Here is a 16,777-nt window from a genome sequence, read left to right on the forward strand (position 1 = left end):
AGCCAACTGAGCCCTCCTCCCGCGAAGACGATGGAGCGGAGGGCGAACTCCACGCCCTCCCTGCAAATCGGCATCGCCCCCCATTCTCATCCCCAAGGGCACAGGGCACTGCAAACACTGGTGAGGGGCGGCGGAGGAAACAGTATCTGCGCCTGCCGCAGACACATCCAGAGTAAAAAGGGACAGTTTCCCAAGGTGCGCTAGACAGCGACCCCCTCCCCAAACTGTGGAGGGGAGCTGGAACTGGAAATAAGAGTCATCCTTCCCCCCAGCTCGGGCTTTGGGCGCTCACCTCTGTCTGCAATCGCCGAAGGCCCAGCAGCGGGCAGCTCGGCTCGGAGGCAGCAGGGAGCCGCCCCCGGCCGGGGCAACGAGACACGTCCTAGAAAACTGAGCGCGCGCGGAGGTAGATACAGCCTCCGCCACCCTAGCGCCCTGCCTCGAAGTCCCGCCCCCTCCCCCGCGATACTCTAGCCGCACCCCCAGGGGCGTGGCCTGGCCACCTCCCCCCCAATACCACGCCTCCCGCCTCCGGGCGCTCCCCGGCCCTGGCACGTGACTAGGGCGCCGCTTTGAAGCTGTGCGCCATCTTGGTTCGGCCTTGAGAGTGCCAGCGAGGTGGCCGAGTGCCAGAGTTTTACCTGGCGGCAGTAAGGTCTCAGGGCCGTCAGTGCAGCAAACATCCCCAACCCCTGTCTTTTAACTCACCCCTGTCCTCGGTAACAATCTGTTCCCTAAATTGGCAGTTGTTATCACCTTTCACACCTGCTCTCTCCCATCCTTTTAAGTTAAGAAACTTGAAATCCACATACATTTCGTAGTATACACTTAAGTAAACTGTGTCACTTGCCTTCGGACATCTGCCTGTTCTAACACTGTTACTATAAAATGAAGTGTTTGTATATTGCATACACATAGTATGAAAACTGACTCAGGCCAAAATTCCTGACTTGACAACTATAGCTAAACCTCTCCATTTTCCTGAATTGCTCCCTAACCCGGTCCACACCTCCCTCACACCCCGTGGCTATTAATGCATCTTTTCCATCTGGTTTGTTAAGTTTCATCGCAGTGCCTACTCAATCCTTTACAAATATCCAGTAAGCACTGCTAGAAGTGTGAAGAATTTTTATATACATGCAATGTGTACACATGCATTTATAGATATATACACATCCTATTTCAGCAGCAAAGACTGTAGTTGAGATCAGTGACACAATTTTTCACTTATTATTTTTCCCCCAATATATTTGCCACTTGGCTGTTTCCTTACATTACTAGAAGGCAAGAAAATCTGAGTAATCCCAATTTATTGGGGGGGGGGGGTGTTAAAGCTAAATTTGTATTACTTTGATCCTCAGAGCAAAATTGTGGTGTGTGTGTGTGTGTGTGTGTGTGTGAGAGAGAGAGAGAGAGAGAGGTAGGTAGGTAGGTGTGTGTGTGGAGGGGAGTATTAAGCATTTTTTAACCTAGAGTCCAGAAAGTTCCAACTCTTCTCTACCTGGAGTTCTTACCAAGGGAAATCCCTAAGACTTCACAACCTTTCACCAACAAAATGTGAATTGTGCTAGGCAACTTAGCCAATGCAAAGGAAGGCTGAAGCCATCATAACCAACTATAACACATTTACCAAGGGCTTGTCCATTATGAGAGAATCGATGATGAGAGAAGAGCAGAGACATTATGCAAAGTGTATCTATCATTATACCATAGAGTTTGATACAAAAACTCAGAAGTTGAATCAGAACACAATTATTAAGCTGAATTTATTCACCCCCCTTTTAAAGGTAACTCCTAAATGGGGGACACACAATCCACCAGAACAACTTCCTCCCACTCCATGGCGTCTTTTGTTTAGGGAACTAGGGACTGTGCTTCTTTCCTTCTGCCACAAAGAGGTAACTTTTGATTGTAGAGATCTGCGAGGTGCTTATTGTTCTTAGATTTATTTTTATTTTTTTGGCTTGTTTTTACCCAAATTCTGTTTTTCACTGACCCAGGCTCACTATCTATGAACAGCTTAAGTACCACCCTCAATGTGGGGTAAGGCTAGCTGTTAGTAACCATATAAGGCAGATGCTTCCTAAGAATATTCTTTAAATAGCAGAGGGTAAGAAAGATGGTAAGGGAAAAAAAAAATTGCTAATTTAGATATTTGGCTCTTAATGATATCTCCCCCACAGAATTTTCAAGTTTAAAAATGTCATCTTAATGCCCACTTCTTGACAATATCCAGCTCCCTGGATCATAGGGGTTGTGGGGGAGCAGCAAGGTTATCTTCTTAGCAAAAACAAAAGTCACCCACCATCCTCTTCTCAGAGTACACCAGCCATAGCAAGTCCTCTGCTCAACAGGAAGACATTAGCATCTCTACCTGGACAAGAGGCCTGACAACAGAAGCAGTTCAGTGCAGGGCAGAGCAAAGCAAAGTTACTAATTGCTTATGGTTTAAGAGGCTGGTTTCAACATGCAGTACATTTTTTTAAAATGATCTTTAGCATAATAAATGCTTTTCTAATAACTTAATGAAAATGCCACTATCCTTCCTGAAATAACTTTCTTGGTTAGTTTATATTTTACTAAAAAACACATATTTAAAAGATTATTTCATCAATCTTATATACTTTTTAGGCTGATCAAATTTTTCTCAACCTTATACCTTTAAATCTATTATATTCTGCCTATTCTCACCACTATCTACCACAAGAAAAAATGAAACTGACTTTTTAAATTGTGGCATAGCAAAAAAGACCTGGATCAGGAAAAAAAAAAAAAAAAAAAAAAGATCTTAGCTCTGCCCATTTATTGGCAGTTATGGCCTTGGGTAAGTCACCAATTCATTTACTCAATTATAAACTGGAAATAGTTTCACCTACCTTGCAACACTATAAGGATTAGAATACTACATAAAGTTCCTAGTATCCCACCAAGGGCACAAAGTCATTATCACTATCAGCTCATGCAAAAAAGGAAGGAAAAAAAAAAAAAGAACCCTAAAACCCAAAACTGGCAAAACAGTATTTATGCAATAAATATCCAAAAATTATTTTAAAAGAAAGATTCACAAGTTGATCTTGTAAGATTCTGAAAACCCTGTCACCTGTTTTATTTCTGGAGAAAGGTAAAGGGAGATGAGAAAATATTCACTTGAATTTGAGGGGCAGCTACACTGGAAGCAGTAGTTATAACAATTTTAGGCCTCTGGTTCTGTTCCTCTGATCCATAAGGGAAAACTTTCTTGCTTGAAGATTTAAGAGTTTAATTTTTCCCTAGAGCAAGATCATCCATTTTCAATAGGATGAAAGAATATAGAACAATAAACTCAATAGCACCAAGTGGGATTTAACACAGAAAACAGGGCCAGGTTTCTCCTTTCAAATGCAAATTTTACATTAAAATATGTTTATAAACCATAGTTGTTTTCCTCTTGATTCAACCCTTCTCCCTCCAATATAGGAGCCCCAGGAACCAAAAGAGCATATGCATTACTAATCAGATATACAACAGAACCATCCCCTTCAAACTGAAATCTGATTACTTATGGACTAGACTCAGGGCTGCCCCAAAGGATGGGAAGCAGTAACTATGCTCTCAGGGAGAACGGATACTGCGGATGCCACCAGTCAAAGAGTCGGACGCTGTGCACTGGATCCAGGATGACTTGGACACCCTGTTCACTGCGCAGGTTCCGACCACCGTGGACAGGAGAATCTTGGAACACCAGTCTCACTCGATGATGTCGCATGTCTGTGCTCACATTAATGGTAAACTAGAAGAGAAAAACAAATTTAATACCCAATTCAAAAAACTTGGTTTCCTCTGACTCACCCTGAAATGAAACAGTCCAGAAATAATTTATACTGACTAGGTTGCAACATTAATCTCTAAGTTATAACATCAACACCTTGGTAAAAACATTTTAAAAAGGGTAATTTTAACTTTTTAAATTTTTTTTTTTTGGTTTCTGGTATCAAGGGATTGAACCCAGAGGTACTTAACCACTAGGCCTCATCCTCAACTCTTTTTTATATTTCACTTTGAGACAGAGTCTTGCTAAGTTGCTTGGGCCCTCGCTAAATTGCTGAGGCTGGCTTTGAACTTGCAATCCTACCAAAGCTACTGGGATTACAGATGTGTAAAGTCTTCTCAGCTCCATATATTTAAACTAGGCTAAAAAAAAGTCTTCCAGATGGTTGAATAAATTAGTATACACACACACACACACACACACACACACACATCAAAGTCAATTAAAGTCAAGTAAGAGATGACTTGAAGGGATTTAGATAACATTGAACAAATTAAGGAAGATGCATGAAACATAAACCTGATCCCCTTTTTTTGTAAAATGAAACTACAAAATCTCCAAATATGCATATGTAGTTCTATATAGAATTAATATGAAGGATATGGAATGTGAATACATAACTAGGTCATTAATATGGCTTAACCAAGAGGAAGGAGAAAAGTACCTACATCAAAAATAGCATATATGACATAATCTCAATTACTCAAAATTATCTGAGAAAGGATATATACATGAACATTAACAGATGCATTAGAAAAACAGTTTCCAGGTTAACTGCAGTTACAAGACAGTGGAAGTCTAAGTCACCTTTACTTTCTCAATATATTTATGTATTATCTAAATTCTTTACATGAAGCATTATTTTTTACCATTCAAAAAAAAATAAAGCTATTTTCATTTTGGAGGGGAAGTCTGCCTATCTATGAACATAAGCCCCAAACACAGAAAAGATAAACAGCACAAACTTTCCAGTTGCCAATCCAATTAAAATATTTTAAAACATGGAAAAATTAAGACACAGGCACATACACTGTTTACTGATTCTCAGCCAAATGCTGACTAGCCAGAGCACTGCACAAAGGTAGAGCTGCTCACCCTGTACTTAATGTTCCATTTGAAACCACATGCATGCCTCGCAGTCTTTACATACAATGTGCATGCACAGGCTTCCTCATTATTTCTTTTAGTCATAATGATCATTGCACACACATAACAATGCAAAACATTCCCTGATCTAGAGAGAACAATAAGTAACAACATATTCTAATATATATTAATCCCCAACTATCTGGTTAATATACAAGCCTAATTTCAAATTTTTATAAATTATTCTTCAGGTATTTTTTTCTCACTGGTTGAATTTACAAATCTCTTTTAAACTCTAAATATAGCAAAAGTTTATAAAAGAGCTGTGGATGAAATCCTGAGTCTCCACTTACCAGGGTAAATATCATTCCCATGACAATTGGAATAAAGATGAAATTGAGGGTGGTGACCTGCAATAAGCAGCAGTCCTGGTCTGGGTTAGTATGAACATCTTCATACTGAATGGGAGGCTGCAATCGTTCCATACATTTGCTCTTTAATCTAGGGGACTGAAGAGAACCAAAATTAATCTAATGACCTAGAGGAAATATTTATTTCTCTAAAAGTCCATCAATGAAAATCCAACAGCCAATACTTTTCTGTTATCTCCTCTTGTTATGTTTATTGCTTTCTATGCAAAGATCAAAGAAAATCTGCCCTTTGCAAAAAGGGAAAATATATTTGGATGAGCAAATGTAGCAACGGGTTTATGCTTCATTTAGATGGTACTCCTGCCACCAGACAAATAGAAACTTAAAGTCTCTACCAGAAACATTATAATGTCTGAAAGATTGCAAACTCCTTGTGACTTGTCGAACTTAAAAAAGAATATCTGATGCACAAAAGGGATAGAAGCAGAAGTGGCCTCCTAGAGCAGGTGCCATTAAACCAAAGATTCCCAAGTCTCAGAACTCACAAGTATTCACTTTCCTGCAGTAATTGTGGTCTCTGCTTCTAGTTATATTTCTCCACTGCCCCTCAGTCCCCTCCCAGAAAACTCCCATGGTTCACTTTAGCAACGTCTAACAGGTTTCATAGATTTTAAGCGTCTTATCTTTCTAAATGTGAACTATGGGAGCTAAATTCTTCCCCTGAACCATGTTTTTGAAAAAAACAGGAAAATATGATTTACTTTAAGAACTATCTATAACCGACCTGCCATCATTAAGGGATAACTAACTATATTTGTAATGTGTCTTACCAGTGAGCTATTAACTAGAGGAGAGATTTTTAAAATGCAGCTGTTGAGGATAAGAAAAGAATGACAAAACAGATCCACAAGATAGCCAAGATCTTATAGTTTAAGCAAAATGCAGAGAAAAAAAATGAACAAATGTTCATGTTTTATAAAAAGCCTTCTGGCAAACTCTCTCCTCAGGGCTTCCCCAAAACTATCTTGAACATAAAACTATATTAATTTTTGTTGTTTACAAATGTTTGAACAAAAGAAAAAAGAAAACTTAAGCACATAAGTTCAGTGTATGATTATAGTAAGTTTTTCTTTTTCACTTTTTAAGTCTTCAAATATATAGAAAAGTACAGTATACTAAAGTATATATACTCCACCATTGGATATTTTGCCATATTTACTTTCCCAACTCCCTCACATACATACTTTGGGAAGGATGGAGTACAAAGCCTTTTGAAAGTAACAGACACTCCAACCTTAACAATTCAGCATGAATAAAGACACTTATACATAATCACAATACCATTACCACACATAAGAAAATTAACAGCATATTCAAATTCTGCAATTGCCCCCAAAATGTCTTCTATAGTTCTTTGTTCTCTGGTCCAGAAGCCACTCAAGGTTTACTCTTTGCATTAGGTTGTCACCTTTATCTTTCAATATAAAATAGTTCCTCCTCCTTTTTCTTTTCAGGGTATTATTTAAGTTTTGGTGTATATTATTTGATTGGCGGGGGGGGGCATTTTGGGGATCAAACACAGGGTCTTGTGCATTTCAGGCAAGTACTCTACCACTGAGCCATATCCCCAGTCCTACTATTTGATTTGTAATAAGGTCATTTCATGCCTAGTGTTATAGCTGGAATGCCTGTGCCCCTCCAATGTTCATGTTGAAATTTAATCTCCACTGCAATAGTAGTAAGAGGTAGGATTTAGGCAATGATTAGGTTATGAGGGCTCCTCCCTCATAAATGGGATGAAGGCCCTTTCAAAAGAGGCTTTACACTGGGTTCAACCTCTTTGGTTTTCTACCCTCTGCTATATAAGGACAGGGTCCCTTTCCTTTAAAGGATGCAACAACAAGGCACCACCTTGAAAGCAGAGAAAACAGAGTTTTGCCAGGCACAGAACCTGCAAGCACCTTGATCCTGCACTTCCCAGTCTCCAAAACTGTGAGGAAGTTAATTTCATTCTTCAAAAATTACCTAGTCTATGGCACTTTGTTTTGATAGCAAAAAGGGATTAAGATACTTAGTGAAATTCATCTGAAGATATTACCTGAATGACAAAGCAAAGAAACATCACATACCTGTTTTTTGAACTTGAAGTTGAATTCCCACATTGGTTCCTGTCTGTTCCCAACAATCTTTCTGCACCAGAAAAGTAAGCACTATGGAAAAATAAAAATAAAACAAACTAAGGGGGGAAAACATCAAAATACACTGTAAGGTAACAAAAAATAATCAGAAAAAACCTCTCTGTTTGACAACTCTAAAGCCAACCACAGTCCTAATGCTGATATTTTACCTAGACACAGGTAGACCCCCAACCTGACACTGATGCAACATGAAGACAACCCCAGGGCTGTTCAATAAGGAGAAGAGGGACCAATATGTCAACCTCAGAGGCTATTTGAGATCAACCCTATTGTTCTCTTCTTTAAAGACAGAAACATGGTGTCTAGAAACTGGGGCATTTTCTGATTCAGCAGGCCACTGCTCTACGTTAAAATATAAGGGCAGTGAGTAGCCACCAGGCAAGATGATAACAAGGCCATGAGGCAGGCAAGGAGAGCCGGCCCTATAATAGGAGCAAGCTGCTCAGGATCTTCTGGGAGCAGAGAGCTGGTAGAAACCACAGAGCTGGGCTAAATTCAGTCTAGAGTGAACCCCTTGATGAAAGTCAAGCTACAGCTAGGGTTAAGCACAAGAAGTGAGGTACCTCCCAGGGGATAAGGGGTGGGTCGTCCGCCGTCCTGCCCTTCAGACATGCCCTGTACGTCCTGCTGTTCCATCAAAAATAATGGGCTTGGCTTTAAGGGGAAAACACTTCTGCTGCCATCACAACGGCTCCAGTGTCCCACACAAGCTATGCTACTGAAAGAGAGAGAGGGGGATCAAATACGAAAAGCTGGAGTCCAGGAACATGGGACAACTTCCTTTAGACATGCTGGCAACTCCCTGAATGCCATGCGATCGTGGACACACTAATGGCAAGGCCATGCATGGGACACCTGCCACTTCAGGTCCCACACCGTCTTCAGAAGATCTCTAATATGGCACAAAAGAAGCAGCCAGATGATCTGGGCATATTAACTAGATTAAGATCCTGGTTTTCATTCCACTTTGGCTTTTCATAGTCTACTTTTTAAAAATTAATATACAGTGCTAAGAATATGAAGACATAGGTATTTCAGAAGCTAAGCAGTAGCACTTGCATTGTGCACTGGAGCCGCTAAGATGTGTCAAGCATGAGGAGTTTGCCCAATGCTGCTCTTCTCCCAGCAACTAATTCACACCTAGCATGGTTAACCCTGGGATGATTCCCCACCTCCTCATAGTTAGTCTAATACTATCAAATGCTTCTGGGGGAAGGGGCACTGTAAATGTGAACTGATAAACTCATGTTACAGGCAGAAGCAGCTGCTGGGTGAAATTCTACTCACACAGCACGCTATTCATGCCCTAAATCCATCAGCTAGCATGATATTAAATTGAGCTCAGCCAGTGGCCCTGTCTACCTCAGTTTCAAGCCTAGGGGGGAACATACTACCAATAGTATCCTTTTAATTCAAATGTTTCAGGTAGAACATTATCACCCTAGAGCTAAGCTAGGGGAGAAGAATCATTAATGTCTATGACAATAAAGTACAAGAGAATTGGAAGTGCTATAGAACATCAGACTTTGGATAGGAACAGGAATAATAAAAATTAGCTATAACCTCAAAAGATGAAATTTAGACATGATATTAGTTGAGTAAGAAAAGGGTTGAAACATCAACTTGCCTGCATAATCAGATCTACTATACTAGTCTAGCTTGACAAAGGTGATTTCACTAGACATTTCATCAGGGAGGAGAAAAGGAAAGAATGTACCAAAGACTAGCAGACCTATTTACTAATCAGAAGAATGCCACTAACTTGAATACAGTGTATGAATATAAAATACTGGGAGAACCTTGAGATAAAAATAGCCTAAAACATATATAATTTTAGAGCCCTAAAGTTTATGAATTGGAGGAACTGATGGTCTCTGAGACAACCTACCACAGAGCCCAACAATAGCCTAGCACTGAGCACTTAGCAAATGCTAAAGAAATCTACATCAGAATCCTTTAAGAAGGTTGAGAATAATAAAGGGAATCCCAGATGTCAAGATTACATTAGAAAGAGAAAGTATGTGAATTATTCAGGTTATGTCCTTATATCATGATTTAAGCACCTTTTAAAAATTATAGCATATATCTACCTTTTGAGTTATACTCTTCCTAGCCCAAACCATCAAAACCATCGTATCTAAAGTGGTCCAATGTACAATGCATGAAAATAAATTAAAATGGAATAAGGAATACACTAAAAGCACAAGAAAGCTATAGGTAAAGATAACAAGCCAGCCCAGCACAGCAGGAATATCCTAGAGAAATGAAATCTCTTTGAGTTCTATAAGTTTATATTAGTCCTCTAGCAGCCTGGGACCTATAGCCCTCCCCATCAGAGAAGCTGAAAATAAGCCACAGTAACAGACTACCATACAAGAGTCTATTAGTCAAACCCCAACACTAACTCTCACTTACTTTGGAATTCTTCAATGTGCTGGGAGTGCTTTCTGGAATGGCTGGATTCTTGGAGATTCGAGCAGCAAATGGTTCATACATATGGTACAGAGAACGGATCACACATGCCCGAAGACAGCGCAGCTTTTCCATTGACTCTGGTCGCAGGCGCAAAGGCAGAGAAGCATCCAGCGTGTAGTGCCTGAAACATGACACATTACTCCTACCAACATTTGACTGTCTCTCCTGCTCTACATCAGTCTCTAGGACTCCTGGTCTCTATGTGAACGCCACTGCACTATTCCATCAGCCAGAAGTTAGCTAGTCCCAGTGCTCATATACATACAAATCACCATCTCAACTTCGCAATGACTTTTGATTCTTCAGCTTATAATCCTGTACTTTTTCACCCATTTTAAAAGTTTAAATCCTATTTCACTCTACAAAAGAGCAAGTCTCTGAACTGACAAAAGAATAATATACTTTAGCGGTAGTACACACATATAATCAAAGAGAGACAAAAGGCTGAGAAAGAAGGATTCTAAGTTCAAAGCCATCCCCAGTAACTTAGGAAGAAAGTGACAGCATTTAGGTCAGTGGTAAAACACCCCTGGGTTCAATCCCTAGCACCGAGGGGCAGGGGAACCCTCTCCTATGGAAGAGCCATCAGGTTTCCCTGTCCGACGTCTCAACAGGTTTTCCTACTCCCTGCTTGCTACACTATCTCAACATCCATTCTAACCACAACCTTACAGACTATTTACAATCTCCACTACAATTCCACACCCTGCATCAAAAGCTAGCCCTTTTACTAATCATACAATCTACTCACTCCTCACCACTAGGATTTTATATAGGGCAGCATTAAGTACAAAAACTACATGAAAATTTCGGGTAACTTGAAAAAATCTAAGAAACAACTAATCCAGTGGAAAGATAAACAGGTAGCCATTTGTAGCTTTTGAATATTCTAGCTAACATAAACATCAGAGGAAAAGTCAAAGTCATTTCTTTCTGAGACCTGAAGCAAGACTTGCTAAACAAAGATAAAAAAGTGAAGAAGGTAACTGTAAGCAAGACAATTACCTGAATAAATTCATAATGTTAAATTTAAACTAGAGAGGGGTCAAAGAGTCCAAAGTTGGGTCATAACCAGACATGGAGGAGAGAAAGTGAAAAGAGATCACCATCCAGGGAGTAGCTCCAAATCACAAACAGCAATGCAATCAGCTACAGAGAAATTTGAGTGAGCTCTCTGTGGTCGCACCTTCGGTACAACCTGGTCCAAAAGGCAGCAGTGCAAGTGACAGTCCAGGCATTCTTACAAATCAAGGAAAAATTCACAATGTCCTCAGGACGGATGTAGGAGGCCAGCAATAGCCAAATATCCATGGGATACTCTTCTCCTCCAGCCTTGTCCAGGTCCTCTGAAAGAAACAAACAACAACAACAAAAAAAAAACCACAATAACCTTTGATTTTCTATTGCACATATAACTAAAGATACGCAATCATTTCAATTCTCTCAGGTCTTGCACAGTTAAGAAAAGGGTTTAAATAGGTTCAAGGAAGCCCCTCAGGGTTAACATTTCCTGAAACTTCTATTGCTGAAAAGTTTTGCCTGAGTGAATAAGCCTCATTCTTCAAGCCATTTTAAAACAAATACTTACATATTATTTTGAAGTTTGTAAAGTGTTTTCACATACATTATATCATTCAACTTTAATAAATTTTCAACAGAAATAAGGAAAATATTATTGTGCCTATTTTATTGATTTATTTTTTTATGTACTGGGGATTGAACCCATGGGCACTGTGCCACTGAGCTACAGCCCAGTCCTTTTAGAGACAGGTTCTCACTAATGCCAAAGCTAGCCCCGAATCTGTGATCCTCTTGCCTCAGCCTCCCTAATCACTGCGATTATAGGCATGTGCTGTCATGACTGACTTATTGTATCCATTTTAGTAATAAGAAAACAGAGCCTTGCCACCAAGGCAACATCAATAGAATCCAGGTTCTGTTGACTCCAAATTCCAGCTTTGCACTTTCAACCCTGACTTTGATTTTCCTTGCAATCCCTATCGAACAAATGTTTTCTTCAGTTCAGTCATGTAAAAAACAAAATTGATTTTAAATGGCATGAGGAAACTTCAAGTGCAGACTAAATTTAAAAAAAAAAAAAAAAAACAGATGAGCGCAGTGTGCACTCAATAACTTCCTGTAAACATGTTTCTTTTTTTTTCTGTTTTTTCCTTATTTCACTGCCAGTTTGGCCTATAATCCTGACCAGGGGTAGTTAGTCACTCCTTGATAAGATATTCCTACCTCCTCCTTCTGCTTCAGACTTTATTAGTGTTACTTCTCTTGACCCTGAGTCCACTAAATATCTCAGGTTCAAGTAACAAACACACTCCACAAAGATATATGTATATGGACTAACACCAAGGACTAACCCTTAATTCAGCCATAATCATAGAACTAAAAGCAGCTTTCTTCTTTCCTGGGTAAAAAGCCCCTCCACCACCTTCCCAAGGCTGCTTCCTGCTATAACAGCAAAGTAATATAAGTTCTTTAATATACTGATTATTTCAACAGATTTCAACAAATATAAATATCTATTATGTGATTCTCAAGTAGAGGTGAAAGTTCTGGTAGATCTGAAACCAAAAATATACAAATCATTTCTTACTTCTCAGCTTCCCCTACACCTAGCTGATCATCAGAACCACTTTTGCCTTAACAATAGCTATTCTAAGCTCTACCCCAAGAGAATCTGATTCATTAAGTCTAGAGCACAATGTGGGAATTTGGCTAATGATTTGGCACATTATATATCATTAGTTTCTGTTTCATTTAAAGGTCTTATCACCTTTAAGACATAACCATCATACACTTTTCTATTTTCCACACTACCTATTAGTTATAAAGCAGACATTAATAACTGCACAGTACTTAGAAGTCCATGATAATATCTAACTTTATCTAAAGTAAAACTGATTATGTAAAATCCACATATTTGGAAAACATTTTTGTCACACCTCAGCTTCCTTCACACATTCAGAAATCTAGAAATGCATGTTTTTAATGTTCTCAATAATGGCTACTATCAGTCTTCTTTCTTCTCAAATGTAGACAAAAGTTAAAAATCCAGATCTATTAACAGGTATTATCCCACTATTAAGATCTTATTAAGAGCCAGGTTTTCTCCAAACTCAAGTTTCCCGATGGATCACCACTTTGATCTCCTCTGGTGTTGAGAAAATGACTGCTTCAATTATCACCAAAGAAAACAAACTCTGTACCTTTGTGCCTCTTGCTTTTCTTTTTTCTGGAGACAGTTCTCTCATGGATGTTTTCCTCCTGGGCATCCATCTCATCACTGCTGTCGATGATGTCACAGGACTCACCAACCCCAGAAAGAGCTTCCTCTGCAGGAAGCTGGGAGGCTTCCAAACCACAAAGAGATTTTACTAAAAGGAAAAAAATGGGGAAAATGAGATGGTACCCAGTACCATCCAAAAATACAGCTTGACAAAGATATCAGCATGGGGAGGGAGTAAGAAAAAAAGCTGAAAACTGATCGCAAAATGAAATCAAATTTTTAAAATTTTAACAACAAAAATATAATAAAGCAATAGGCAAACTGAGTTCAATGTTGCAGGATTCCCTACTTAAAAGTGCTAACTTCAGCCCTGGAAAAAAGAGAATGCACAATTCCTCCACTATGAACCCTGCAGGATAAAAGCAAAAGGTGAATTCTATTGTTATTTACACAATTCTGATAAGCAGTGTTGGAGAGGAACTGGATCCAATTTAACCCTTGTCTTGGGTTAGACAGTATGTCTCATAAAACACAATTCAACCCATGAATAAAAAGCTTGAAAATAAGAGAAAGGGGAGGAGGGGGAGACACACCACACCAAGGTTATTAAACAAGGAAGCAAACTGCAAAGTAAAATATATGTGAATTACAGCAAAGAGATTAATATCTAAGAAGAAAGCAGTGGAAACTAATGAAGAGTACCAAAGTTGTTGCTGTTGTCATTTTTAATGCAAAGACAGACATACAATATTTTATCTACAAAAACTGCCATTCTTGGCACCCTGCCAGCAAAATAAGAACAAACAGGGAGAAGAGCAAACATGTTTGTGGAAAGATGCCCAAAGAACTGCAGGAAAAAGAAAAAGAAAACAGAGAATCCCAGGAATTAAAACCATGAGTTCTGTCTTCAAGACCTGGGTATAAAATAAATGGACTAACCGAAAGCCTACCTTCCTGCTGAACAGCGTTGGCGACGGCTTTCTTGACCCGTCCTGACTTCACGACTGCCGGATCCGAGTTGGCATAATCCGCCACGGTCACTGAAACACAGTACCAACCCTCAAGGTAAAGGCCTTCCCGTCAATCTTTCCCACTAAGACCTGCTCACTGTAGGTTCCCGGCCCCAGTCCCCTCCCTCTTCCGGCAGGCGAGCGCTCGCCTCCATTCGGTCCAGTCCCCTCCCAGCCTACAGCCCCAGATCTTTCAGCACCGCCGCCTCCTCGCCCACCTCGACCAGAACAGGCGTCGTGGGCCCGGAACTTGAGTCGCTTTCCTCTCTTGGGCATGGCGACCGTGTCGGGGCGAGACCGACCTAGCGGGCCGGGACCCCGGGCCATGCCTCGAGCGGGAGAGCAGGTGCCCGGAGCCGCGGGCCAGCTCCGGCCATCCCGCACCCGAGGCCGCTGCTCTCGCGATGGCTTAGGCTCGGGCTCCAAATCTCGTTGGCGGTCATCGCCCCTCTATAGGAACCAATCACCGCCTGATCCAAGGAAACGTCATCATCGGGCGCCCTCAGATCTGGCAAGGTCTGGGTTCCAGAAGTATGGACTACTGTTGTGTTGAGTGGTATCGGTCTTAGCACTATTTCCTATGAAGTGTTTGGTGTATCAGACCCTAAACTCTCACCCAGGTTGATTAGAAATATGAGTTTACATCTTGGTCTCCAGAATTCTTCCTGCTAACACCTCTACCCACGCTCCAAGTCCACTTCAACACCCAGATGCTCATACGTTGTCATTTTCCCGCTTTCTCTGCACTCATGCAACGTAGACTGAGCAACAGCTATTCCGATCTAGATCTGTAAGAGCCTTAACTACAATTCCATTATGAAGGCTATAAATTTCTGATTTTTTGAAATAGGAAGAAAGGTTCTTAAAAGCTTCTCAATCTGTCACCATCCCCAAGTAAAATTTCAGAAGGATCAACGTGGAATGAATATCCTCTTTCCTTTGTATTGAGAGTAATCCTGACTTGTGTTCTCCTTTGTCCTTCTAACTTCCTCGCAGCTCCCAAGGGGTGACAACCTCTGGCTTGGGAAGCAGTACTCAAGGTCCAGACATCCTATCTGCCGGATCCACTAGAGAGTGCCACCCTGATACACTTAGAAGGGGACCCTTTAATTAGCTTGTACTGACACAAAAGTTCATTAGGAGCAAACCAGGGGCATTTTACTAGCATTGTATAACAGATTACCAGCAAGGGTCATGCTAATAGGCTTGAATCAACTAGGAATTTTACATGAAGCTGAACATAATTTATGACAATTGTGAAACATTTTAATTTATCTAAATTCATAATATGAAATAAGTGTATAATACTTTAAAAGAAAATTGTTTCAAATAATTTTCCATGTATACATAATTCATGTTTGTAGTTAAGTTCAAAATGCAGCTGGTAAGCACTGAGCCTTCTCAATTCACTTTATCAGTAAAAAATTCATGAGACCTTCATGCATGTGGATTTCTGCTCATGTGGCACTCTGTTGAAAACTCACATTCAAACTCTATGGGATCAAAGATGCAAGAGACATAGACCCTGTTAATATATTGTCACTATAAAAAAAAACCTAAAGGTTTTAACTGAATGTGCTCTCAATTTTCAACAAGATAGTTACCATTTTTAAGGTACTAGAATGAAAGAAGTGCTAGTTCTGAAAGCTATTTCATCTTTGAAAATTTGAAGACTGGAAAGATCTTAAGAAAGGCCTCTTGGACTCAGTCCTGTGGCCACTTTAGTACAAAAGATCCATAGAACTTTTAGTCCTCCTTTCATTAAAAAGCAACAACTTTGAATTAATGGCACTGTTAATTTCCAGACTCAAAGATATAGGTTCTTTCTAGAAAGATGAGTTGTAAACGTTACTAAAGTTGCTATTATATTTAAATGGAAATTGTTTAACCCTGATAATTAGAAAGGAGACTGTTATTCTAAACTTTCTCCTCAACAAAGGCATTTAAGGATAATTTATGAATACATATAATAGTGGGATGCTATCTTTATATATTATGTCCACCCTACTTTTTTGCTATTAAATTGTCCTTTATTTTGTGCTAATAGTAAATGATGGTAGGGAATGTTTGAGTTTTAAAGTCCTTTCTTGTCAAAATTTAAAATTGGCAAATCTATATTTTTGCTAGAAATCTATATTGGTTGAATTTTAGTAGTCTGGGAAATCCTAAAGCCTGACAATCATTGCTTTAGAGACATTGGAAAATTGTTCTCTCACATTTTTGATGAAATACATGACAGTGAAATTTCCTCTTGGAGGCAGTTTAGCAATATGAAGCAATATCTTAAAAGGAGAGGATGGCACAGAATATGAAGTCATACTTGCTTGGGTTCAAAAACCTGTCTCTACCACTTATTATCTATGTGGCCTTGGAAAAGTTAAACTGTCTGAGCCCCATTTTCCTTGCCTATAAATTGGAGAAAATAACTCCTACTTCATGGGATTAATGAAGTAATTAAGTTAATAAATCCATAAAAGCATATAAAATAGCACATAATACATACTAAATAAACATCAGCTATTATTATTGGGTGATGGTGGTGGTGGTGATAAAAGTGTGGCTATTTAAAGACACTTTGGGTAACCAAT

At 39.6% G+C, this 16,777-nt stretch overlaps 2 protein-coding genes across 5 annotated transcripts in view; both read right to left on the bottom strand.

The window, feature by feature from the left end:
* Positions 1-408, bottom strand: part of Ppfia4 (PTPRF interacting protein alpha 4) — a 50,629-nt gene extending 50,221 nt beyond the window's left edge. For all 4 annotated transcript variants that reach the window (XM_027945620.2, XM_071600169.1, XM_027945619.2 and 1 more), the window contains exon 1: positions 293-408. The gene's annotated coding sequence lies outside the window, so the exon portion shown is untranslated. The remainder of the gene's footprint in view (positions 1-292) is intronic.
* Positions 409-1,736: 1,328 nt separating this feature from the next.
* Positions 1,737-14,580, bottom strand: Tmem183a (transmembrane protein 183A). The gene is made up of 8 exons (XM_027945682.2): positions 14,408-14,580; positions 14,130-14,219; positions 13,160-13,327; positions 11,125-11,284; positions 9,879-10,059; positions 7,395-7,475; positions 5,248-5,403; positions 1,737-3,769 (listed from the first exon to the last, which is right to left on the bottom strand). The coding sequence occupies exons 1-8, from the start codon at positions 14,514-14,516 to the stop codon at positions 3,584-3,586; spliced, it is 1,131 nt and encodes a 376-aa protein (XP_027801483.1). The 5' UTR covers positions 14,517-14,580; the 3' UTR covers positions 1,737-3,583.
* Positions 14,581-16,777: the final 2,197 nt, after the last annotated feature.

Source organism: Marmota flaviventris, chromosome 12 (genome assembly GCF_047511675.1).
Source record: "Marmota flaviventris isolate mMarFla1 chromosome 12, mMarFla1.hap1, whole genome shotgun sequence".
NCBI lineage: Eukaryota > Metazoa > Chordata > Mammalia > Rodentia > Sciuridae > Marmota > Marmota flaviventris.